The following is a 22,793-nucleotide window of genomic DNA, read 5'->3' on the forward strand; positions in this document are numbered from 1 at the left end:
TCTGAAGATTGGGAGGAGGGGTGTGTTGAAAGGTGGAGAACTTGTAGAAAGGAGGCCTTCAGGACAGCAGTAGGAAACCTAATGAATGAGATCACTTGGGAAAAAAATTTAAATATTTGTGATTTGCATTTTATTTGCAACTAAAATGAATTGGTACTTGGTGTTGTAATTCAAGAACAGCAGCTTTCAAGAAAAAGACTCCGTGCAACAGCATTCAAGCAGAGGGATTTTTGTTTTGTTTTTTAAAATTAGGGTAAAGGATCATAAAAAGGGGAAAGGGGAGGAGGGACTGGCCCTCAGAGATGGAAGCAGCAGAGATGGAAGCAGCAACGGGAAAGAGGAAAGGGGTCACTGAGAAAAAGAGAGAGAGGGAGGGAGGGAGAGTGGGAGGGAGGGGAAGGGAGGGAAGAGAGAGGGAGGGGAGGAGACAGAGAGAGAGGGGGGAGAGGGAGAGAGAAGGGTGGGAGTTGGGCAGGGCCCTTTTAAAAGGGAACATAGTGAATGTGCACAGGGGGTGCTCTCTCTTAGTGGCTGCAGCTGAAGGCAGATCCTGTCAGAACCCAAGGACAGGCCAATACAGATGCCTGAATACTAACTTGGGACTAGAGAAATATATGTGTCTGTCTTTCTTTCTTTCTTTCTTTCTTTCTTTCTTTCTTTCTTTCTTTCTTTCTTTCTTTCAAGATGGGGATTTCCTGTATCCTAGCTGTGTAGCTCAGGATGCCTCGAATCTCTGATCCTCCTGCCTCCTCCCCTCAAGTGATGTGATCCAGTCATGAACCAGCATACCCAGTTTATGTGGTGCTGGGGATCAAGCCTAGGGCAGAGCAAGCACTTTACCTAACTTTTCATCTCATTTACTTCTCTTTCAACTTTTGCAGTAAACAGTCATAATATTTTTAAAGTAATATATGTTTTGTTCCCAGGCACTGAGGTATATTTTTACAGATGCATGTTTTCTGCTGTATGACTGCTGAGGAAACATTACCTGCTGCTTGTCCCCTAACACATTACTGACTTGCCATCATCATGGTGAGGACCACCTCACCATGGCAGCCCTCCCTTGGCTTCCAGCCCTTGTTGCATTTGCACAGTGGGTTGAGTTTGCATAAAGTGTACACAGCTGCTTCATCGTCCTTATTACCATTTGCTCACATAGACTTTCTCAACATTAGCACTAGAATTTGCTATTGGATTGGATGCACCCATCTTTAAAATAACATGGAAGAAGTTTGAACATAGTCTGCATTTAAATAGCATTGTAGTAAAGCATCATTTTAAAGAGGGGTGTGTCTGTGTCTGTGTATACACCCTTGGAGACCAGAAGAAGGTGTTGGATCACCTGGCGCTGGAGTTGTAGAGCACTGAGCACTGCCCATCAGGGGTGCTAGAACTTGAATACCAGTCCTCCTGGAAGAGCAGGCACCCTTAACCTCTGAACCTCTCTCAAGCCCCCAAGCCTCATTTTATCCGTGGATGATGATGCGATGGGTTATAATGTCCTTGTTCCCAGGTGATGTAAGAGCAAGTATTAGAGATACTTGAAATTAGCCCTGGAGGTCTTAAAATAGTTTATTGGAGAGAAAAGTTGTTGGAGGAGGAACAGAGAGAAAGCAAATTTGACAAAATGACAGTCATTGCCAAATCAAGTGTAAAAATATGTGGCCATTGATTTTCCTATGGTTTGAATATCACTGAAAATTTTCAGTGAAATGTTGGGGGAAAATAATTAAGATAAAAATTTGGAAATAACAAGGCAAACAGATCTTTTCATGGAGTTTCTACCCTTAAGCCATAGTTGCATTAGAATTAAGATAGTTCTTTTCTGTGGCAAGTGATCCCTGGACAGGGACAGATCAGGAAGGAAAATCAGGCCCATTTTAGTCAGGAAGACAGTAATAAACTTGATTGGGCCTAAAGATGATCTGTTTGCATTGCTCGCTCTCCCAGAAACACAGTGTCCTAGCCCTCTAACTGCCATTCCTCCATCCCCCAGCAGTCTGTATCCTTGAAGGGAGCCTAGTGAGTAGAGGGGCATTTGCTGAGCTGTGTGGCTTTGGCTTCTTTATCACTCTACAGCTGGTGAAAGATGAATTCAGTTGGTGAATGTAAGTGTGTAGTGCAGTGATTGGTGCACAGCAAAGCCTTAGGAAAACCACGCAGTACAGCTCTGCCCTCACTGTCACCTGTTCTCGAATACCACGCAGTACAGCTCTGCCCTTGCTGTCACCTGTTCTCGAATACCACGCAGTACAGCTCTGCCCTCGCTGTCACCTGTTCTCGAATACCACGCAGTACAGCTCTGCCCTCGCTGTCACCTGTTCACGAATACCACGCAGTACAGCTCTGCCCTCACTGTCACCTGTTCTCGAATACCACGCAGTACAGCTCTGCCCTCGCTGTCACCTGTTCACGAATACCACACAGTACAGCTCTGCCCTCACTGTCACCTGTTCTCGAATACCATGCAGTACAGCTCTGCCCTCGCTGTCACCAATTCAGAGGCTGCTCATGAAGTTCATGTAGAGTAATGCCATCACCTCTGTGCAGAGTACAGAATACCTTGTCACTTCCCAAGGGATTCATAGCTGAACAGGGATGGAAGTACATTTTATTCATTTTAGCAATTCCCACTAAATCACTGTGTGCCTTTCACTTACATTCATCAGTTGTTAACATTTTGACAAATCTGTAGTTTTCTCATTATGATTTGTACATGTACAAACACTTTTTCCACTCAAATATTGTAAATTTACTTTATTATAGCGTATATGTGTATGATGGGATGTGAAGTGCATGTTCTCATATTACATATGGAGAGCTGAGGGCAGCCCCATGGACAACCTCTCACCTACATGGGAACCAGGGATCAAACACTGACTGTCAGGCTTGCACAACAGGCACTTTGACCCACAGAGCCACCCCCACTGGCACTTCCTCTGTAATATGCAAGTGTCGTGTTGCTTCATTAAATCCCATCTGAATATCTTCACTGTACAAACCTCCCTGCATTTACTCTAGTGTTATTTAGATCTCTTCCCTTCTACCTGTCATTTACTGTGACTTAGATAAAACACAGTGGAGACCATGTCACTTCGCTGCTCAAGACCTTCCAGTGATGTATCTTCTCATTCATAGTAAAAGCCAGGCCCCTTACCATGGCTTCATGTGATCTATGCCTGTGACCTCTCAACCCTTGATTCCTACCAACTTCCAGTGTTTTCCAGGAGCTCTGGCCTCCTAACAGCTCTTCCAACTGAGAATATTCCTGCTTCAGGGCCTTTGGTATCTCTTCTCCCTCAAGAAGCCACACAACAAAATAGGGTATAAACCAGGCAACAGAAGATAGGAGACAAGGGAGACTAGAGATCACTCCCAAATTTGGAAGGATGCCTTGGTCAGTGGTTCTCAACCCTCCTAAAGCTGTGACCCCTTAATACAGTTCCTTGTGCTGTGGTGACCCGTAACCATAAGATTATTTCATTGCTACTTCATAACTGTAATCTTGTTACTGTTAGGAATTATAATGTACATATCTGATATGCAGAGTATTTGGCATCTGATATCTACCTATAGGTTGAGAACCGCTGGTCTTGGTGAAGGGAAATTTGAAGGTGACAGTTGCATAGGTACTGCTACCAGCAGATTAGATCTTGGGGCAGACTCTCTGGTCATTGCTTTGTTTCTGAATACTGCTGAATCTGAACTACTGAAAGAAGATTTAGACCTTTTTAGACTCTGAGTATTTGAAGTTATTTAAATGAGAAATACATAGAAAAACTGCTTACTAAAAAGGAAAAGATTAATATGGATGGCAATTCTGTAGTCTATAGTTTTAAAAACGAGGAGAACTTATATCTTTATCAGTTAAAAAGTTAATTGAAATCAAGCCATCAGCCTGGCTCACCAAGCCTGATGACCTGAGTTTAATTCCTGGGACCCACACAGCAAAAGGAGAGAATCAACCCTTGACAGTTATCCAATGGCAGTGCACTCTTTACACACACACACACACACACACACACACACACACACACACACACGGGGGAGGGGAGCGGGGGAGATGCACAAATAAATTTGTAAAACCCTTTAAAAGTTTTCCTTTTGTTTATTTTGCATGTGTGTTTGTACCCACTCACATACCACAGCACCCATGGATGTGAGAAAACAACTTGTGGGAATCATTTCTTTCCTCCTACAGTGTGAACTCTGGGGTTTTAACTTGGGCCATCAGACTTGACAGCGGTCACCTTACCCCTCAAGCCATCTCTCTATACCACCCTTCTCCTTTAAAGTGGGCTCTCACCATGTAACTCCAGAATTCACAACTTGCTATATAGACCAGGCTCCTTTGTGCTGGGATTAAAGGGAGGCACCACCACATCAGCCCCCCGTTGGATTACTTTGTTAATGAACATAACTATGTTGAGGCTATAGCTCAGGGGTAGAATGTATGCTGAACATTTTTAGCACTGGGGAGTAGGGATGGCATGAACAAGGAGCAACTCCAAGGAAAACAAAGTTCTTTCAGGCCAAGAAAACAGTTTACTATGTAGAGTGGCTTATTATAAGTAGACATGGGGCGTTTACCCAGGAGCTCAGTACACTAACACGCGATAGGTGAATGTGAGGAAACGACTATGTGCATTTGTAAGGTTGGGATGGTCATAAGCAAAGGACTTATCGATTCACCCTCTATTGAAGAGTGAGAAATCAAGAAAGGGGACATGCATACAAGCAGGGTGAAATGGTAGATACAGTCCCAATACTCGGGAGGTGGTAAGGAAAATGAAGAACCCAAGGTCATCTGTCACATAGCTATTTGGAGGACAGCCTGGGATACATGAGACCCTGTCTCAATAAAGAAATAAATGCAGGTTAAAAAATTCTAATTGTTTTACTCTGCTTAAAAAGAAAAGTAGGACAAAGGGTTAGATGTTATTGTTTTTCTTAAGAAATCTTGCCATCTCCTGTCCTGTGTCTTGGACTTGAGGGTTAGATCCCAACTCAAAGCCATGTGATGTACTTACCACAAAGTGCTGCTGGACATGGTTAGGGATGTGCCGTCTCCCATCCAAGTTCTAACCAGGCCAGACCCTACTTAGCTTCTGAGACCAAATGAGTTGGGGTGTGTTCAAGGTGGTATGGCCATAGACTAGAAATGTTTTCTGTGCAAGCCTTTAGAGCAGCTATGGAGTGTGTGTGTGTGTGTGTGTGTGTGTGTGTGTGTGTGTGTGTGTGTGTGTGTGTTTAATGAAAATGACCTTGCACAAAATTTCTGTTGGTGTGTTGAAGGGAGTCATACTAAAAGAGGCTTTTGGGAGATGCAGTCGCAAGAAAGCCCGGGTGTCTTGAGCTGGGAGGTGGGTTAGGCATGCCCTAAAAGCTCCCTGCTGGCCTGTGTGACTCTGGAAAAACTGGCCTTGCTTAACTAAGGGCAACCACAAGAACTGTGACATGTGCTGTGCTCCACAGCATCTAGTCCTTTGTGTTCCCAAGGTCTGAACTTAAGGATGATGCTACTTCTTCACACCCCTCAGGAGGAGGAAAGGGGCTGGGCTCCAATTTCCCAGGATTATCCCAGCAATAATGTTTAGAAAGAAACGTAATTACACTAGGGACTTTCAGAATGGAGATGTTGGTAGGAGGCGTGTTCAAAAGTAAATGAAGCTAGAAGTCTCCATCTCTGCAGGGGGATCTGGGGTTTACGGAAGACACCTTGTTGGTCATTTTGTCAAAGTGGGGCTGTGGTGAGATGCCCCAGAGAACCTTAGTGTCTTTTCTGCCAACCCCTCTCAGACATTTGGATGAAGCCAGTAATTTTTTGAGTTTGTTGATTGCACTCACTATATGTGGCTGTATAGACCCTAGGATTGCAAAGAGGGGAAAGAAGACGTTGAATGGGAGTTTGAATTCATTCTGATCTTTCTAGGGATTCATTCATCTCATGGATTCTAAGTCCCTATCATAGCAGAGTTACAAAATGATGAATTGAGGGTGTGGTGTCCAGAAGCTGAGACAAAAGGATCTTGGGAAGTTCATGGTCAGCCTGGGCTGCATGGTGAGTTCCAGGGCAGCCTGAGCTACAATATGAAACAATGTCTCAAAGTATAGCTTGAGCTCAGTGCACGTTGGCCCCACGGCTTTGTTTCTTATAGATGTGGGTGGTTCTGGCCATTTTAAAGATGAAAATAACAGTCTGCAGGTCCACTGCTGCTAAGTGTCAGGACTTGGACTAGAGCTATAGGGCCTTGAGCCACCTGCTCTGCAAGGCTGCTTTCCAGGGTTAGATAAATGGGGCAGTGTGAAGCTTGCCTCCTTGTCCTGCTCAACTTACATGGAGGGGATTTTTACAGCATAAAAATTCTGCATATTTATTTTGAAGTTTCCCTTTTCACCTAGAAATGCTTTACTTTGAAGCATGGAGTTTTGTTGCCCCTGTGGTTCTAGAACTCACAGATGGGGCAATGTTCACCTACAATCCCAGCACTGCTCGAGGGGCTGACTCAGGGGGATTGCTGCAAGTTCAAGGCCTGCCTGATCTATATAATGAGTTCAAGGCCAGCTTTGGATATAGGGTAAAACCGTGACTCAAACAACAACAAAAACTGCCACTGAAACCTAAAAACTGACTGAAAATATATTTCTGTGCCCCCCAATCTGATTATATAATAAGAATGAAACCCATCAAACTTCTAACTGTGAGCTAAGGTGGCTTTAAAGGGCAATACTGTTTAATTTTCTTTGGAAGTATGTAGATGAAAGTTTCTAGCAATTTCTGTTAGATATAACCCAGTGATACTCTGGAACCTGCGTTTTCTAGCTCATGGTGATCATGTTGACTGATGTCCAGATGTTGGCAGCTTTACATTGGACTCCCGACACCTCAGAACCAACTCTGAAAGGTTTCTCAGCATACTACTGGTAACACCATTGTTGTGGGATATTTTAAATGCCATATTCATCAGATCTCTGACAAGTTTGAGAACCATTATCTATTGAGTATATCTGAGCTAAACAAACCTTGAACTACAAGTTTGATTATCATAGTTGACTAACTAATAACCCATATTTCTTAGTTATATATTACATTTTTAAATGAGATGCATAGATACAATATCTTAAACAAGAGTAGAAACATACAGTATAACAAAAATAACCTTAAACTTGTATCAGTATACAAAAATTTGTGCTGATATGAAATATTTGAAACTAGTAGTTGATTTTTACTTTAAAAGTAGATTCAATAATCTTTTTATCCTATCATTTTTATTTAAAGGTAGATTCTACAATCTATCCTTTCCTATACCAACCCCTACCCTTTTTTTGGGAAAAAGATTCCTAAATCTAACCTTTGTTTAGTTTCCCTCCTGACCATGACCAAGAACAACCTTCAACCAACTCCCCTAAACAATAACAAATGTTCATTGGATGACCAGAAACCATTCATCTTGCTTCTTAGGATTGTGGGCATCATCATGTTCTCTAGACTGTTTCCTGTTGTCTAGCGGGCAATGGCATCTCTAGGAGACCCTTGGAAAATTGGGATAGTGGTCAAGTCCTGGGAGAGCTGGCTTTATTTTTGTTGTTGCTGTTTAGTCTTTGTGTAATAGGAAATTGTAGAGCTTATCTGAAGTCTTGGCTAGAGTAGTCTATGAGGCTGGACCATCTCAACTCTTTTAAAGTTGTTATGGATGCAGAATTTTGAGAAAACTGTGACAGAGGTATTCTGAGAGGCTGAATCATTTCAGCTACTTATCTTTAATCATGTCTGGTCCTTTTGTTCTGAAAACATACAAACTTTTAAAGGTAATATACATACATAAAGGTAACATAAATATGGTTATGTTTATAAGGTTATTTGGACTGTATAACCACACTGTTATGACAACTCTGTAGCCAACGAGGTTTATCATGTCTCATCCAGTCTCAGAGCTGTCCTGTAGTCTTTCCTGGCTTCCTCCCTCGTGTCTGCATCCAAGATCCTCAGGACGTCTTCCCTAGTCAAATATGATCTTTATTAATTTTGAAGTAATCTATAGCTTTTTGTTTCCTATGGAAGCAAAAGACACAACCTCTTCCCCTAAGCAATACATTTTTTGAGTTCCATTTTAAAGTTAAGGCATTCTTAGATTCTAGGCTGTTTATTTCAGCAGTCCCTTTCACAATCCCGTGTCTCTCAGTAGTGTCGTTTGCTTATCAGCAATTTAAAAAGTCATCCAGGCTCCCTGTTTATTTCCCATCTCTATGTGGCTTATTCTTTTTTATTGTTATTATTACTTTACTCTTTGATGACTTTATTACTTTTAAACTATTATTTATGACTCTCTGTATCCTTTTCCTTTTTCTTAAGCCTATGCACATTGTTAAATGCTCTGTAACCTGTTTTGAGGGTTTTTTTTTTTTCAATCTGAACCTGCATTATTGCACATCTGTAACTTTTTGTCTACATGAGCAAAATCTTAAACCACTGTACAGTTTAGACTTCCAATCAGTCAGTATTTCAAAATGGCGAAATATTAGCAGTTTACTGTAATTCATATTAATATATCTCTAACATAGTAGAATGATTTGATAAATAGACTCTTAAAAAACAATTTATCACTTTAAAATTTTTCAAAGTAAAATATAGACTCCAAGTTTATAGTGAAAATGTATGGATATTTTATTGTCTTCTTTGTTTTTAACTTAAACTAATATATAAAGTGCTAAAATTTTTGTCTACACGTACTTCTTTCTTTTTGGTTTTTTGAGACAGGGTTCTCTGTATTGTTTTGGAGCCTGTCCTGGAACTAGGTCTATAGCCTAGGCTGGCCTTGAACTCACAGAGATCCACCTCTGAGTTCTGGGATTAAAGGTGTGAGCCACCAACGCCCAGCTCACATACTATTTCTCATGGGAAACCTGACCAAATTGTTCCTTTTTTTTTTTTTTTTGCTTTTATGAGTTCAACAACCACTTTATTTTTCTTTGTACTGGCAGGTGCCTGGAAAATAGAGATAATTGGTCTACAAATGAAATCCTTTTTTTTTTTTTTTTTTTTTTTTTTTTTAACTAGAGGCCTGGAGGAGTCAGTAGAAATTGTTCTGAAAGTAGAAAGTAGCTCACACCACAAAGGTGCTTGTCAACAAGCCTGAGCCAGTCCCCGGGACTCTGATGGTGGAAGAGGGAACCAAGTCCTGCAGACTGTCCTCTGACCGCCACACATAGCAGACACACACACACAGTAATTAATATAACAGCACTGTAGAGGAATGTAAAAAAAAAAAACATTTATGTGGGGTATTTTAAGTGTCAGAAATTATGCTAAACTTTATCAATATTTTAGTTTACTGGTCTGGTCATAAACTTTATCTTATCAAGATACTAAAAAAAATCTCTTTCAGTCCTTTTTTTTTTTTTTAAATCTAAAAGTAAAATTTACGTGTGGACACACAGAATAAGCAATGGATCTGCTTACTACATAAAAATTCTGCTTCTCAACCGAAAAATTCAGTGTGCATTATTAACGGTGGTGAAAACTAAAACGCAGTGGTCCTTGTGGTAGGCATTGCAGGGCAGAGTACTGAGATAATCACTACAATTATCTTTGTATTTCCTTGCTTGCCTGCACTGTGTGACCCCACGGCTTGAACCACTCCAAGCAAGTGCTCTACAGCTAGCTCCCTTCCTGGTCCACCCACTTGTTTGGACACAGAACGTCAATCCTGCATTTAGCTGCAACATCAGCACTGTGGTCAACCCATGTCTCAGAACTCCGCTACTGTCCCACGAAGCACCTTTGACATCCATGGCAGAAGTTGCTGCTTATTAGAGGAAAAGGCAAATTTGGACTCTTACAGTAGCACAATTATTTAAGGTTCCGGCCCAAATGAAATTATTTAAAGTGGTTATTCAGTGGAGAAAAAAGTAACTTGGGCTTTTCACTTTTCATCTGCAAGTATGTTAGCTGCAAAGTGTAGCCTGGGAACGGGCATAACTCAAAAAGCACAGCATTCCAAGACATAAAGAGTTCGTCAATACCTGCCGCTCACCAGCAGAGAACAGAGACTATCATGTCCCGTGATTGTCCTGCTGTCTGTTTCGAGATAACTAGCAACATAGGAAAGATGAGGGAAGTTGGATATATGGAATTAAATGGTGCTTTTAAAGTAATCTTTTACTCTATTTTGTACATTCTTGATTCTAAGATAGACATTTGCTAAATGATGTACTATTGGATTCATGAGCATATAGTGGGAAATTAATGCCACAGCACGTGTGATTGCAAGACCAGGCCAGTTGTAGGAAGGAAACAAGTGTGAAACCGAGGGCCAAAACTATACTGGAGACGTTTTAGGTGTTCAGAGTTTTTTCTTTGCTTGTTTCTTTGTGTTTTTATTTTTCCAGACAGGGTTTCTCTGTGTAGACCTTGCTATCTTGGAACTTGCTCTTGTAGACCAGGTTGGCCTTGAACTCACAGAAACCCACCTGCCTCTGCCTCCCAAGTGCTGGGATTTAAGGCATGGGCCACCACTGCCCAGCAGGAGTTCAGAGTTTTTTAATCAAAGAAATTTTAATTAATTAATTGTGTTTGTGACAGGGCTCTTTCTGCCCAGGCTGACCCTGAACTCATGGGCTTAAGCTATTATCCTCAGTAGCCTTATCCTCAGTAGCGGGATTAAGGTGCATGCCTGACTAAGTTTTGTTTTCATTTAAAAATCCTTTAGAAGGAAAGTGGTAAGTGAGAAGCTATTTCTGGCCTCAGCTCCTGAGACTAGGCTCCTGTGTGTGTGTGTGTGTGTGTGTGTGTGTGTGTGTGTGTGTGTGTGTGTGTGTGTGTCATTGCGCCTTATCAACTGTTGACATTTCATTTGCCCTCTTCTTCTCTCTCCCTTTTGTTGTTCTGGGAATTGATCCTCACATACTAGGCAAAGTGCCACTGAGCTACATCCCCAACCTTTATTTACTGGGAATGGATTCAGAGCCTGCAGCGTGCTGGGCAAGCACTATCACCTAGCTAGCCTGGCCTTTTAAAAAATAGCAATACGACACTGGGCCTGAAATTAGCACTCGGGGAGTAGAAGTCAAAACATCAGCAGTTCAAAGTCATCCTTGGCTACATAATGAATTACAGGCTAGCCTGTGCTATAAGAGATCTTGTCTCAAAAAGTAAATAGGTCTAGGCATGGTACTGGAGAAAATAGTTTAGCAGTTAAGAGCATGTAATGTCTTCCAGAGAACCTGAGTTTAATTACCAGAACCTACACTAGATGGATCACAGGTGCCTGTAACTCCAGCTCCAGGAGATCAAATGCCCCTGGCTTCTGCAGGCACCTGCCTGCACACACATGCACACCCAGGCACGGTGACACACAGGAAAGTGCCTGCTGTTTAAGCCTGAGAACCTGGGTCTGGACCCCCAGCATCTGTGTCAAGCAAGTACCCAGAGCTAACTGGCCAGTCAGTGTAGCCAGTCAGTGAGCTCCAGGTCCAGTTACACACCTTGACTCAAAAAATAAGGGATCTGGATGGAAATGGTGGCATATACCTTTAATCCCAGCACTTGGGAGGCAGAGACAGGTGGATCTCTGTGAAGCTGAGGCCAGCCTGGGCTACATAGTGAGACCTAGTCTCAAAAATAATACCAATAATAAAGGTGGAAAACAATTCTTAGGTTTCCACAGGAACTCTTATAAACGACACATTTCATTGGAGTGACTTACTGAGGTTTAATCTGTTGTCATCATGGCAAAGCTTAACAGCACGCAGGCAAACATGGTGCTGGAGGAGGAGCTGAGAGTTTTTACCTGCATCTTGACCTGCAGGCAACAGGAAGTGGTCTGAGACACTGGGTGGTGGCTTGAGTATATATGAAACCTCAAAGCCCACCCCAACAGTGATACACCTCTTCCAACAAAGCCATACCTACTCTAACAAAGCCACACCTCCAAATAATGCCACTCCCTATGAGTTTATGGGGGCCAATTACATTCAAACTACCACAGCACCCCATGTCAAACTCTAGTGCATGGTCATACACAGACATAGTCAAAGAAAAAATAATAAATAAATAAATAAATAAAGACATCACAACATACCCATGCCTATATGGCGGTGCTACTTAAAACCCTACCACTTGAAACACAGGAGCAAGAGGATCAGGAGTCATGGCCACCCTCAGATGCATATGGCATTCAAGGCCAGCCTTGGCTACGAGAGACCTAGTCTCAAACATACACAGACACCAGTGCCCCATGAGGTTCTGAGCTGGCTGGTAGTTTTTAAACTAGAAATGAAATGAATAGTGTAAGTTCTCATGTAATGTGACATTTTGGCCCTTATTTATTTGTGTGTGTGTGTGTGTGTGTGTGTCAGAGTGTGTTCCCTGGTGCACATGCAGAGGTCAGAGGGCAGCTTAGGGAAAGTTGTTCTCTCCTCCACCATGGGGGTCACATGGGTTGAACTCAATTGCCAGCTGTGGTGGATGCATCTTTCCCTACTGATCCATCTCACTGACCCCGTTTCTAACTTATAATTTATAATAGAATAATCTTTTTAACCTTTTCGCCCCATTGCTCCCTTGTAGCTTTCCCCTCATCCTTAAGAGTTAAACTTTAGGGACTAAGTGATACTTGTTACAACTTGAACTAGACTAGAACATGGTGGCATGGAGGCCGAGAAGGCCTGTGCTCAATTTGCTTGATGGAGACCTAAGGATTGTGTCCTACACCTACGAAGTCCTCTGAGCTTTGAATGTGAAAGTGTTTTTGTTAGTACTCTATCAAAGCAACCTCACAAGATCTTACTGCCTCCCAAGTTTGTCCTTTCACTCATATTAAATTTCTTCCTTTGTCTTTTCAGGTAGCTGAGACCTATTTCCAGGAAGAGGATTGTATCCTTTTCTTAACTCCAGACAGACATTCATAGAATGTTTGAGGAATCCATCTGTTTTGTTTTGTTTTTTTCTAAGTTGAGGTCTGTGCAACAAGATGTGCAGACCATATGGTTTTGGTGGTGTTTGGCAGTTGCGTGTGCCCTTGTAACCGCCTCAAAGAGCAAGGTGTAGGAAATAGGTCACTCCAGAAAACCCCCTAGAGCTACCTAAACTTGGCTTTCATTCAGAACACCTAGTTTTACCAACACTGAACCTTTACATTCAAGGGAATGGGCAAAACACATGCTGCCGAGAAGGAAAGCTTTAAAAGTCTGTTCATTCCTCTCACTCTTAATACGAGTCAAGTGTGCACTTAATGGAGCATGCCACAGTAACTCCGTGGACCAATCACAGCAGCAGTGGTCCCAAGCTGCTCAACAGTGGGTCTATGTCCAGAGAAAGGCATCATCCCACTCTTTTGTTGTTGGAGGAGCAACATGGTAAGGTGCGCCTGCATCATCAGGCAATTCAAATTTATCTTTTAATGGTTCCTCACTGACAGAAATGTCCCACGATGCATGGCTGTATGTCGCTGCCAAGGGAAGATTAGATTAGTTCTTCACTAGCAACCAACAAAATAGTGTTTTCAAGGAGATCCCATGTAAGCTTTGGACTGTGGAGCATTTGGTCCTGGGTGGAAGGAGCAGAGTTGTTCTGCTTCTCCTAGACACAAGGGTCCTTAAGGTGACAGAGAGGGAGAGATGAACCTCTTGGTGTTTGTGGGAAGGACACAAAGCTAAACCTCCCGATCCTCTCTTCTTTTTTTCTGGGTCAACATTTAGAACATTGCCCAGAGGAAGCTGGGCATTTGGACAGTGTTTTTCAACCTCCTAAGATGCAAGTTCATGTGGTACAGATGGAAAGCCAAAAGGTCATAAGAAGATCAACCAAAAAAAAAAAAAAAAAAAAAAAAGGAATTCTGTTATAATTAGGAAAGTCACTGGGGTGAGTTAATTTTTTATACAAGACCCATGCCATGTTTCCCTTATTTAACATTTCATACTTTTGACTCGGGAGAAAAATGTCCAATGGAAAGTAAGTAAAGGGTCATGAAACCACAAAGGAACAATTGCCTGAAGGGTCTCAGAGTCAGGGAGTCATTTAAGGAGAAAAATTAAGGAAAGCACAGACTCTAGGATCCCTTGTGGTCCTCTTTCCAATGGCTTTAATGATGGCTGCCAGCCCATTGCCAGGCGGACAGTCCTTGAGTAAAACCTTTCGTGTCTGTTTCCTTGTGAACCCAAGTACTCTACATCGTGTGTTACAATAAAATGTACTTACTCCAAAGCCAGGAAACCTCATGTCAGATACGCTTAAATTTAAAAAAATATAGAGCCTTCTTGTTTGTTTTTTTTTGTTTTTGTTGTTGCTGTTGTTGTTTTTGGGGGGGATCAGAGGTGCACATTTCTTGTCTTCTATAGGACATTCCTTTGCAAACGTGGGGTTTTGTGTAGATAGTCTTGATGTCTATTTCCTTAACTTTTCTATCCAGATGAGAAAGCAATGAAATTCATTCAGCTTGAACGATTGTATCATGAGCAACTGCTTGCAAATCTTTCTGCCATTCAGGAACAATGGGGTAAGTACAAACTGACTGGAGCTGGAAATTATCAGTAATGTAGCAACTCACTACCCAGAGAGCGAGCATACTGTCCTGATTTTACATGTTAAAAGAATGGAAGTTACACAGTCAAGTTACTTTTAAAAACACAGGCCCAGCATGCAGTTTAGTGTCTTGAGAGCCTGCCTAGCAAGTGCAAGGCCATGACTTCCCCCAGCACCATGAGAGAGATGGGAGGCAGACGGTATTTTCTTTGGATCTTGCTCTTTGTAGCTCTGTTTTCATTTCTTCTGCATGCACTCCTGGCTAATTTTGTTTGTAGAATGGTGTTTACATGTACTGTGAAGTAATTATTTAGCTCTTTCTGTGTTAACTTTTTGGGTTGCTTGAGAAGGTAGTTGCATGTTAATTATTCCAGAGGAGCCCAGTTTTGTAAGAGCCAGTGACTAACAAATGTTTTAAATTTAGAAACAAAATGGAAAGCTGTCCAGCCACATTCAGTGACGCCTCTGAGGAATTCAGAAAAGGGGTTTAATGGTGAAGATTTCGAACAGCTTGCTAAAATTTGTACAACTCATCAAGAGTGAGTATGTCATAATTTAAAAGTTAGTTGGAGAATATTGAAGATATACATTATATTGAGTATTGAAATTTGTGATGCATTTCTTCATTTTCTTCTTAAGAAATTCAACTGAGTATAATGGAATGTAAAGAGTTCTTTCTGGACTTCACTAGGTTTACATGGGCTCAAAGGAGCCTTCTAACTAGACACGCTGATAATTTTGATACATTTTGAGTAAGATCAGAAAGCCAAATGATCCAAGTTGCACATTGGGACTTTTTTTTTCTGTTATTAGTTTTTATAATCTCTATTTACTTTATTACTTTAACCTCATTAAATATCTATTTCTGTATGTTGATTATTGTTGTTTAGGCTATTTTCTAGTGTGTGTGTGGTTAAAAAAAAGTTGTAACCCCCGTCAAAGGAACAGTCTTTAAAAAGCACAGTATGCAATATGTAACCTAAATGAAGGGAAACTTCATTACCAGGTACTTTCCAATTGCTTGGTTCATGTCAAGGAGATAGGTTTTTAAAATTAATCAACCCTTTCTCTCGGCCTTTTTCCCTCTTGGTTGACCCCCTCTCCCTTTGTGTCCCACACTGTGCCCTCAAATCCCCCTCCCCATTCCCTTCTCTAAGGCAAGTTTTTAAACTTTGATGTACTCTCCAGGCTTCGGTCCTGAGTTCCCCATGTCCCTTGGATAAAGGGCTCTCTGTTCTTCTGGTAACTTGGTCTCCTCTTCAGAATAATGGGCAGGAAACTAAAGCTCGTGTTGATAATGAAACAGTCCCAAGTAATTATAGAAGAGCGGGTGTTTGCTTGGGGGTAGCCATCCTGGAGACCAACCTTGAAAGGTGATAGAAGTTGGGATGGAAGTATCCATTCAGATCTCTGAAGATGGGTGCTCTGTGCTAGGCAGTTTGAACCTGTGCAGCAGTCTCTTCCAGGATTCTGAACTGTAACTCATTTTCTTAGGAAGTTCCTACGTTAGCTTTCTATTTTACATTTCCATTTTTATAACCTTTAGAAGAGTAGAAGCCTTTAAAGATAATTTATTTTTTATACTTTTTATATACTCAATGCCTCCTGCTGCCCTCCTGAAGGAACTCATGGCTTATTAGTGTGTGGTAAATATTTGAAGTATTTACTTGAATATGCCATGAGCATGGTATCTTTAGATCATTGTATCCCAGATTATGTCTCGTTATTTATAGTTCAGTGTATGAGCGTGGTAAATTTTTCCCTAACATAGTCTGACTAGCACTCCTAACAGGATCCAGCACACAAACATTCTAACCTCTCAGAAGGCTCTTTCCTTGAAGAACCAAGTTGACATTTCCCTCTTCCCTCCCTTGTGATGGTAACCGAGTTCTGTAATGTGGGTTTACATGCCTGTGATTTCATACAAATGGATTGTGCAGCTTACAGTTATTGTTTCTAGATCCTTCAGTCTGTCATTGTTTCTGGGTTATATTTTATCACGTGCAGTATCAGGTTTGCTGTTTCACTGCTATACCCGGTTATTATATGACCACGTGGCACTTTCCATGCCCATTTCATTTGTTTGTAGACACTTGAGCTGTTTCTTGATTCCAAATATTATGATAATAATAAAGCTGGGATTTCTTTCATCCATGCCTTTATTGGCATACAGTTAGCATGGGATTCTTTAAAACCTAACACTTGAAAGTCCCTTGTCTACCCATGAGTAATTCCAATATAGTTATCTTCTGCCATAATCTATTTTAAACTGAAATTGTGAACATTTATGGGAGCTTGAAGCACGTATGCCTTGTTTGGGGGTGCTCAGTGGTAACTGGCTGACTGAGGAAACAAACACATGCTGGAGCTGTCCCTTGAACCACAGAAGCCAGTGGCAGTATGTCAGTCCTGGGAATAAATGTTCTGCGCTGACATTAGAATGCAGAGACACTCTATTTTATTATAGTGACTTCAGTGACATTTGTTTGGAAGCATGCTGTACTTTTAAAACTATGTTTTTCTTCTCTTCTACAGCCCTCTCTTGTTCAAGCATAAGGTAAGAGGGGTTCTCCTGGAAGCATTCACGGGGAGCATGTCAGCATCTTACGCCTGGGGCCGGACTGTACTAGAAAACCCTTTCTCAGGACACTTGCAATTTTCTAATTGAATGCAACAGTTTCTCCAAAAAGTCGTAATTAATTTTTTCCTTTTTGAAAACTTCTTAGATAGCACCTGTGGAAAAGTCACTGGGTGGAAAATGCTTTTCGCGGGTGACAATGTCTGAAGAGCCAAAGGAAAGAGGAACAACAACCAAAGAACCAGGTCTGTTGCAGATTATACTGGAGAGGAAGAGACAGGAGGCCTGTTGCCTGTGGTATTTTAAAGTATTAGATCTGAATTATTGTGTTAGAATTTTTTTGCATTTATATATATATATATATACATATATATATATATATATATTTATAAAAATAGAAAACCCATATTTTTATATGTATTTCTATTTTTAGATAACTAGAAGTAATAGAATATAAATTCTTTTAAAAAGAAAAATAATTTCTGTGTAATCAATAAGGAAAACAGAATATAAAAAAGATGATACAAAAATAGTCTGAAATGCTTTACATTTAAACATCCTTTCTTGCTTAAAAAGGAAAAAAGAACAATTATTACCAATTTGAGTAACCAGGACTGATCTTTTCTATAAATCTACATAATAAGAAGTTCTGTCTGGATAATTTATAGCACTAATATACACTGTGTATGAGTGTGTGTGTTGTGTGTGTGAATGTGTGTTTTGTGTGTGTGTGTGTTAACCATTTAAGATGTGTTTTATACCACTTTGTGTCTAAGTCAAAAGTCTTTTGTCTAAATGCATTTACAAAGTTTTAGGAATAAATATGTTTTTTAGGGTATTTTTTTTAGCCTGGTGGCTGATTTTATTACCAATTTATATGATGAGCCTTATGATCCTGAGAGCCCTGATTTAGAAAGAGACAGGAGTTTTGAGTGAGCATCCCTAATAATACAGATATGCTGTTGCCATCCATTAGCCCTTTCCTCTGTAAAAGTACTTGTAAAGTTGACACAAATTAGGATATTGCTTTGTGTCAATCCCACATACTGTGTTCTTTGTGTTTCTTTTCTAGTCGTTTTTATATCAGGAACAGGATAAGATAAGCTTTGTTACAACTTAATAGACATGGTGGTATACACCTATAATCCCAGAACTGAGAGGTGCAGGCAGGAAGGGACGGAGTTCAAAGTCATCCTTCTTGGTTACCTGGTGAGTTCTAGCTTGGCCTGGGTTGTGAAAGATCCTACACACACAGCTTTCTTTTTTGTTTTATACTTTTGTTGCTTTTTTGTTTGTTTGTTTTCAAGACAGGGTTTCCCTGTGTAGATTTGTAGACCAGGCTGGCCTTGAACTCAAAGAGATCCACCTGCTTCTGCCTCCTGAGTGCCAGGGTCAGAGGTGTCCACCACTACCACACACCACACCCCCCATGCACACACAGCTTTAGCACAGGCTTGTTGTTGGCAAGTTTTCAGCCATCTATTTGGTGCCCTAATTCTTAGGTAGAACCTGGATCATCTGGCTTCTAACTGAATGCTTATGCTTTAGCTGAGTAAACTGTAGAGATTATCACTGGCTTCCACAATCAAAACACTTGCTAATATCCATCATATGAGTGGGTGTGGACTGAATCCTGGACAAGGAAGGAAATTTTGTTCCAACTTGATAAAATAGTGTGTTTTAAAGAAAACTGTCAATACTGTGAATGACTTCCCAGCACAGCTTAGAATTCTTAACTCTTTGCATCTTATGTCATATTTTGTCATTGTTGTTTGTCAAGCCCTCTCTTATGTGTCACTCTTCAACCTTGTGATTACCAGGAACTAGGGACTATGCTCCCCAGGCTCTTTAGTCTCTGCATCCTGCAGATGTGATTTGAGGGCTATCTCTGAACCGTTGGGTACTGGAAATGTATGACTGAGCTCGACCCTTTTCCAACCCGCTGTGGCCTTCCTTGTTCTAACCCCCACCCCACACGCTGCCATCTGAGAAGGGAATGCCACTAAGCTCAGGGATCAAAGCATACAACCCACTGGAACCAGCTGCCCACCTGTTTCCTTGCAATCAAACGTGAGAGTGGGAGAGAGCAGGGATGCAGGACTCTCCAGAGATGGCCAGTTCTTCTCACCTCTGTGATATTTAAAACTGGGGAGGGGTCAAACCCAGAACTCCTAATGCCACCTCTGATTTAGAGCTGAGGCTTCTCTGGTGTCTGAGACTGTACTTTAAAAATACCTGGTCTGGTTTAGGGACTCAACTTGGATTGCCATTTGGTAATTGAAGTTTCAATAAATTAAAATTGAAAAGCAATAAAATTATTTATCATGCACTTCTGACTCTTGTGGGAATTATAGGCCTTTATGAAATGTTTAACAAGGCAAGAAGGCTTCTCTGTTAACCAATGGGCAATTTCCATTTGTTATTTACATAAATGTTTTTAACTGTTGTAAAGAAATAGAAAGGCTGAAATTCAAACCTGTTTCTACTTCTTGGCTAAATGTGTCCTTTTTATGTCCCCTTTGCTACCAGGTACTAAGAAATTGTCTTTGAAAGCACATTTTAAGGGCACTATGTTCAAATTGCAAATTTGATCTGAACAAACTCTTGTTCATTCTGATTAGATTTAATTCTACTTACATTTTATATTATTACTAAGGTTGCTTAAAAATATTTACTCAGTATGCTGTGCCTTGAGTAGAAGTAGAAGGAAAAAGCTTTTCTAACTTCAGTACACAAAAAAGCACACACACACACACACACACACACACACACACACACACACAAACACATTAAGTATATTCATTTAAATGCAAAAGACCAAAAAATTCAGACTTTAAACTATTTCATTTATAATGACTGAATCATTCATTGACTTTAACATGTTTCTGAAGGATCCTCATTATTTTTTTTTTTACTACATTAATACTATTTATTAAATCCTTAGCATGTTCTACCTAAGGACTTTGCAGCTCGACAGACAACATTTGTCTGAGAGGGTTAGCATCAGTTTTTGTTACACATGTACTCATCTGTTCCTTCTCCACCTCGATATCAAAGCATTGTTTGGAATTCAACAGCAACTCCTTTTTCTTCATCTGCAGAGACTGAAACCTGGCCTGGCATGGAGCCCAGCGGAGGCCAGCATGAAGAGCAACCCCAGGAGAGCAGCCCCAGCTCTCATCAAATGGACTGGCAGGCAGTTTCCCCCAGCCTTCCAGAAACTGCCAGGAAGGAGCATAAGGAGGAGGAGCCAGTTTGCGGAACCAGGGCCACACTGGAGCTCCACACCCAGTCCCCAGAGACAGTCAGGAGCAGGACAGGGCCAGATGCTGCTGAGAGTGCCTGTGAGGATGACAGCTGCTTGCAAGTCCCGCCCACAGAGGACCATCCTGGTGTGGCTCAAGACCCTAAGGGGTCTCCTCCTAGTGAGCCAGTGACAGAGCCGCAGCTCTTCCCAGGCGGTGACAGTATACCTCCTGTGTTGATTTCAGAGGGTAAATATTCACAGGCACACCGAAAAGAACTCTGCCTGCCCATTCAGGGTGTACTTGAAGCTCTGCCCAGGGACCTGCCTCAGAGCAGTGAATTGGATGAGTTGCAGCAGCCTCTTCTCCCAGCCTCTGATGGGAAATCACCACACAGTCAGACTGACTTGGAGCCTGGCTCTGAGAATGCACTCTGTGGTGACAGTAAAGCGTCTGACGTAAGGACACTGTGTCCAGAAGTGTGCATGGCCCCAGAAGAAGGGCGGGATAAGGAAGACCTAGTCAGTAAGGAAACAGAAGATTATCTGAACAGCCTTTTGGAAGGATGCTTAAAAGACGCCGAAGAGTCCCTCTCCTATGAAGATATCCAGGACGACGACTCTGACCTCCTCCAAGACCTTTCTCCTGAAGAAGCATCCTACAGTCTCCAGGAGAACCTGCCTCCTGATGACAGCTCGCTCTCCCTTGATGATCTGGCCAAGAAGATAGAGATCACAGAGGTAAGGCAGGGAGGCAGTAACAGCTAGAGTAGGATGGATTCTCACATGTGCAAAATTTTGCTTTGTTTCCATGGATTTTTTTCTGGTTTTAAGCTTGAGGGGCATGTTTCAGTTAACACCGACATTAATTGTTAAGTTACTTACACATGTTGAATCAGGTGGCTTCCAGTCACCGCAGTGTTCACAGTTCAGGAAGCTGCGCTGTCTCCCTCTAGGCACAGAGGCTCAGTTATGAATGCTGTTTTTCCTTTTCAACCTTGTGAGTTCAGTTTAGCATCCTCGGGGGCTCAGATGAAGACAAGATTGGTCACACTTGAATGAGGAAATCTTTCTCCTCACACCCGCAGAAAATGAAACCTGGCCTGTGCTCCCTGTCCCTTCCTTCAGTGGATTATTATTATACATCTTAAGTGACTGGAAACATACTTAACAGAACAAAGCTTTTGAAATAAAGACACTGGCAGGTGCTTGATGAATTTTTAAGCTATTAACAGAAAGAAAAATAAAAGCAAAGGAAGATGACTATTGTCCTTTGTTTAATAAGAGAATTTTATAGATCCCAGGAAGAAAAGATGCAAAGCCTAACAAAGATAAAAAGCCATAGCAGGTGTCCTGTTCTAGGAAAGGGAGACAGTGGAAAGAGTAGTCATGGTGGGCGGGTCCAGGGTGGGGTCTCGGGCGCAACATCCCCCTGAACCTTCTCTCTCTCACTCCCTCTCTCTCCTTCAGATCTCTCTCCCTCTCTGTCTCTCTCTCTCTCTTTCCCACCCCCCTCCCCACTTATGCTGATTAAGTGAGGATGCTTTCTCTGTTCTTTTCCTCCCTTGAAGTTGGCCCTTATCCTCATTCACACCTGTAAACCCTGCCCTGGGCAGGCTGTGGCAAGAGGGTCACTGTGAGTTTGAGGCCAGCCTTGGCTACAAAGTGAGACATTGTCTCAACCCCCTAAAATTCTCATACATACCCACTATATTCTAACAGCATTGTCTTCAAAAAAGGTGAATTCAGGAAGAAAGTAGTAAAATAAAGCAAAAATAGATAACAAGTTATATGTTAAAGAATGGAACTCCATGACAAGCTTCCTGAGACCATTCTATTACTGTTTAGTTAATTTCCTGTAAACTATGGTTTTCATTTTTAGTTTTTTGACAAAATTAGATTTTGTTTGTTTGTTTGTTTTTTCGAGACAGGGTTTCTCTGTATTGCTTTGGAGCCTGCCCTGGAACTCACTCTGTAGACCAGACTGGCCTCAAACTCAGAGATCGGCCTGCCTCTGCCTCCCAAGTGCTGGGAGTAAAAGTGTGCACCACCAACTCCCAGTAATTTTTTTTTTTTAAATAAAGCCTTAAAAGCTTAGTAGTCATTCTCATGTTTACTTTTACCAGGCTATTTGGTTATTGAATGGTTCCCACAAAACTATGATTTTTGTATCTTAATTTTCTCTTACCAGAAGCACTCAGTATTGCTCGGTGTATGTTGAGTATCTGTCCAAGGTGATGGTATAGTTGGGAAGTAGGTGGCAGTGACAGTTTACAGCATTTGAATACAGCACACTGAACTGTATATAACAAGGATAAAATGGTGCTTTCATGTTACATGAAACAACAGAACTCATGACGAAGCACTAAGCCACTGTTCAGTCTGCTCGAGGACAGCTCTGTAACATCAGACTGGGGAATGTTACAGCCAGATGGGGTGTCCCTTCCTCA

At 41.5% G+C, this 22,793-nt stretch overlaps 1 protein-coding gene across 1 annotated transcript in view; it reads left to right on the forward strand.

Moving 5' to 3' along the window:
• The window catches only part of Cnst (consortin, connexin sorting protein), an 86,452-nt gene that overhangs the window by 44,857 nt on the left and 18,802 nt on the right, over nt 1-22,793 (forward strand). The window contains exons 4-9 of the mRNA XM_051186395.1: nt 12,844-12,874; nt 14,409-14,495; nt 14,946-15,060; nt 17,057-17,078; nt 17,248-17,344; nt 20,201-21,084. Of these exons, the coding sequence (XP_051042352.1) occupies nt 12,844-12,874; nt 14,409-14,495; nt 14,946-15,060; nt 17,057-17,078; nt 17,248-17,344; nt 20,201-21,084 (1,236 nt within the window). The remainder of the gene's footprint in view (nt 1-12,843; nt 12,875-14,408; nt 14,496-14,945; nt 15,061-17,056; nt 17,079-17,247; nt 17,345-20,200; nt 21,085-22,793) is intronic.

Source organism: Phodopus roborovskii, unplaced genomic scaffold, assembly GCF_943737965.1.
Source record: "Phodopus roborovskii unplaced genomic scaffold, PHOROB, whole genome shotgun sequence".
NCBI classification, from domain to species: Eukaryota; Metazoa; Chordata; class Mammalia; order Rodentia; family Cricetidae; genus Phodopus; species Phodopus roborovskii.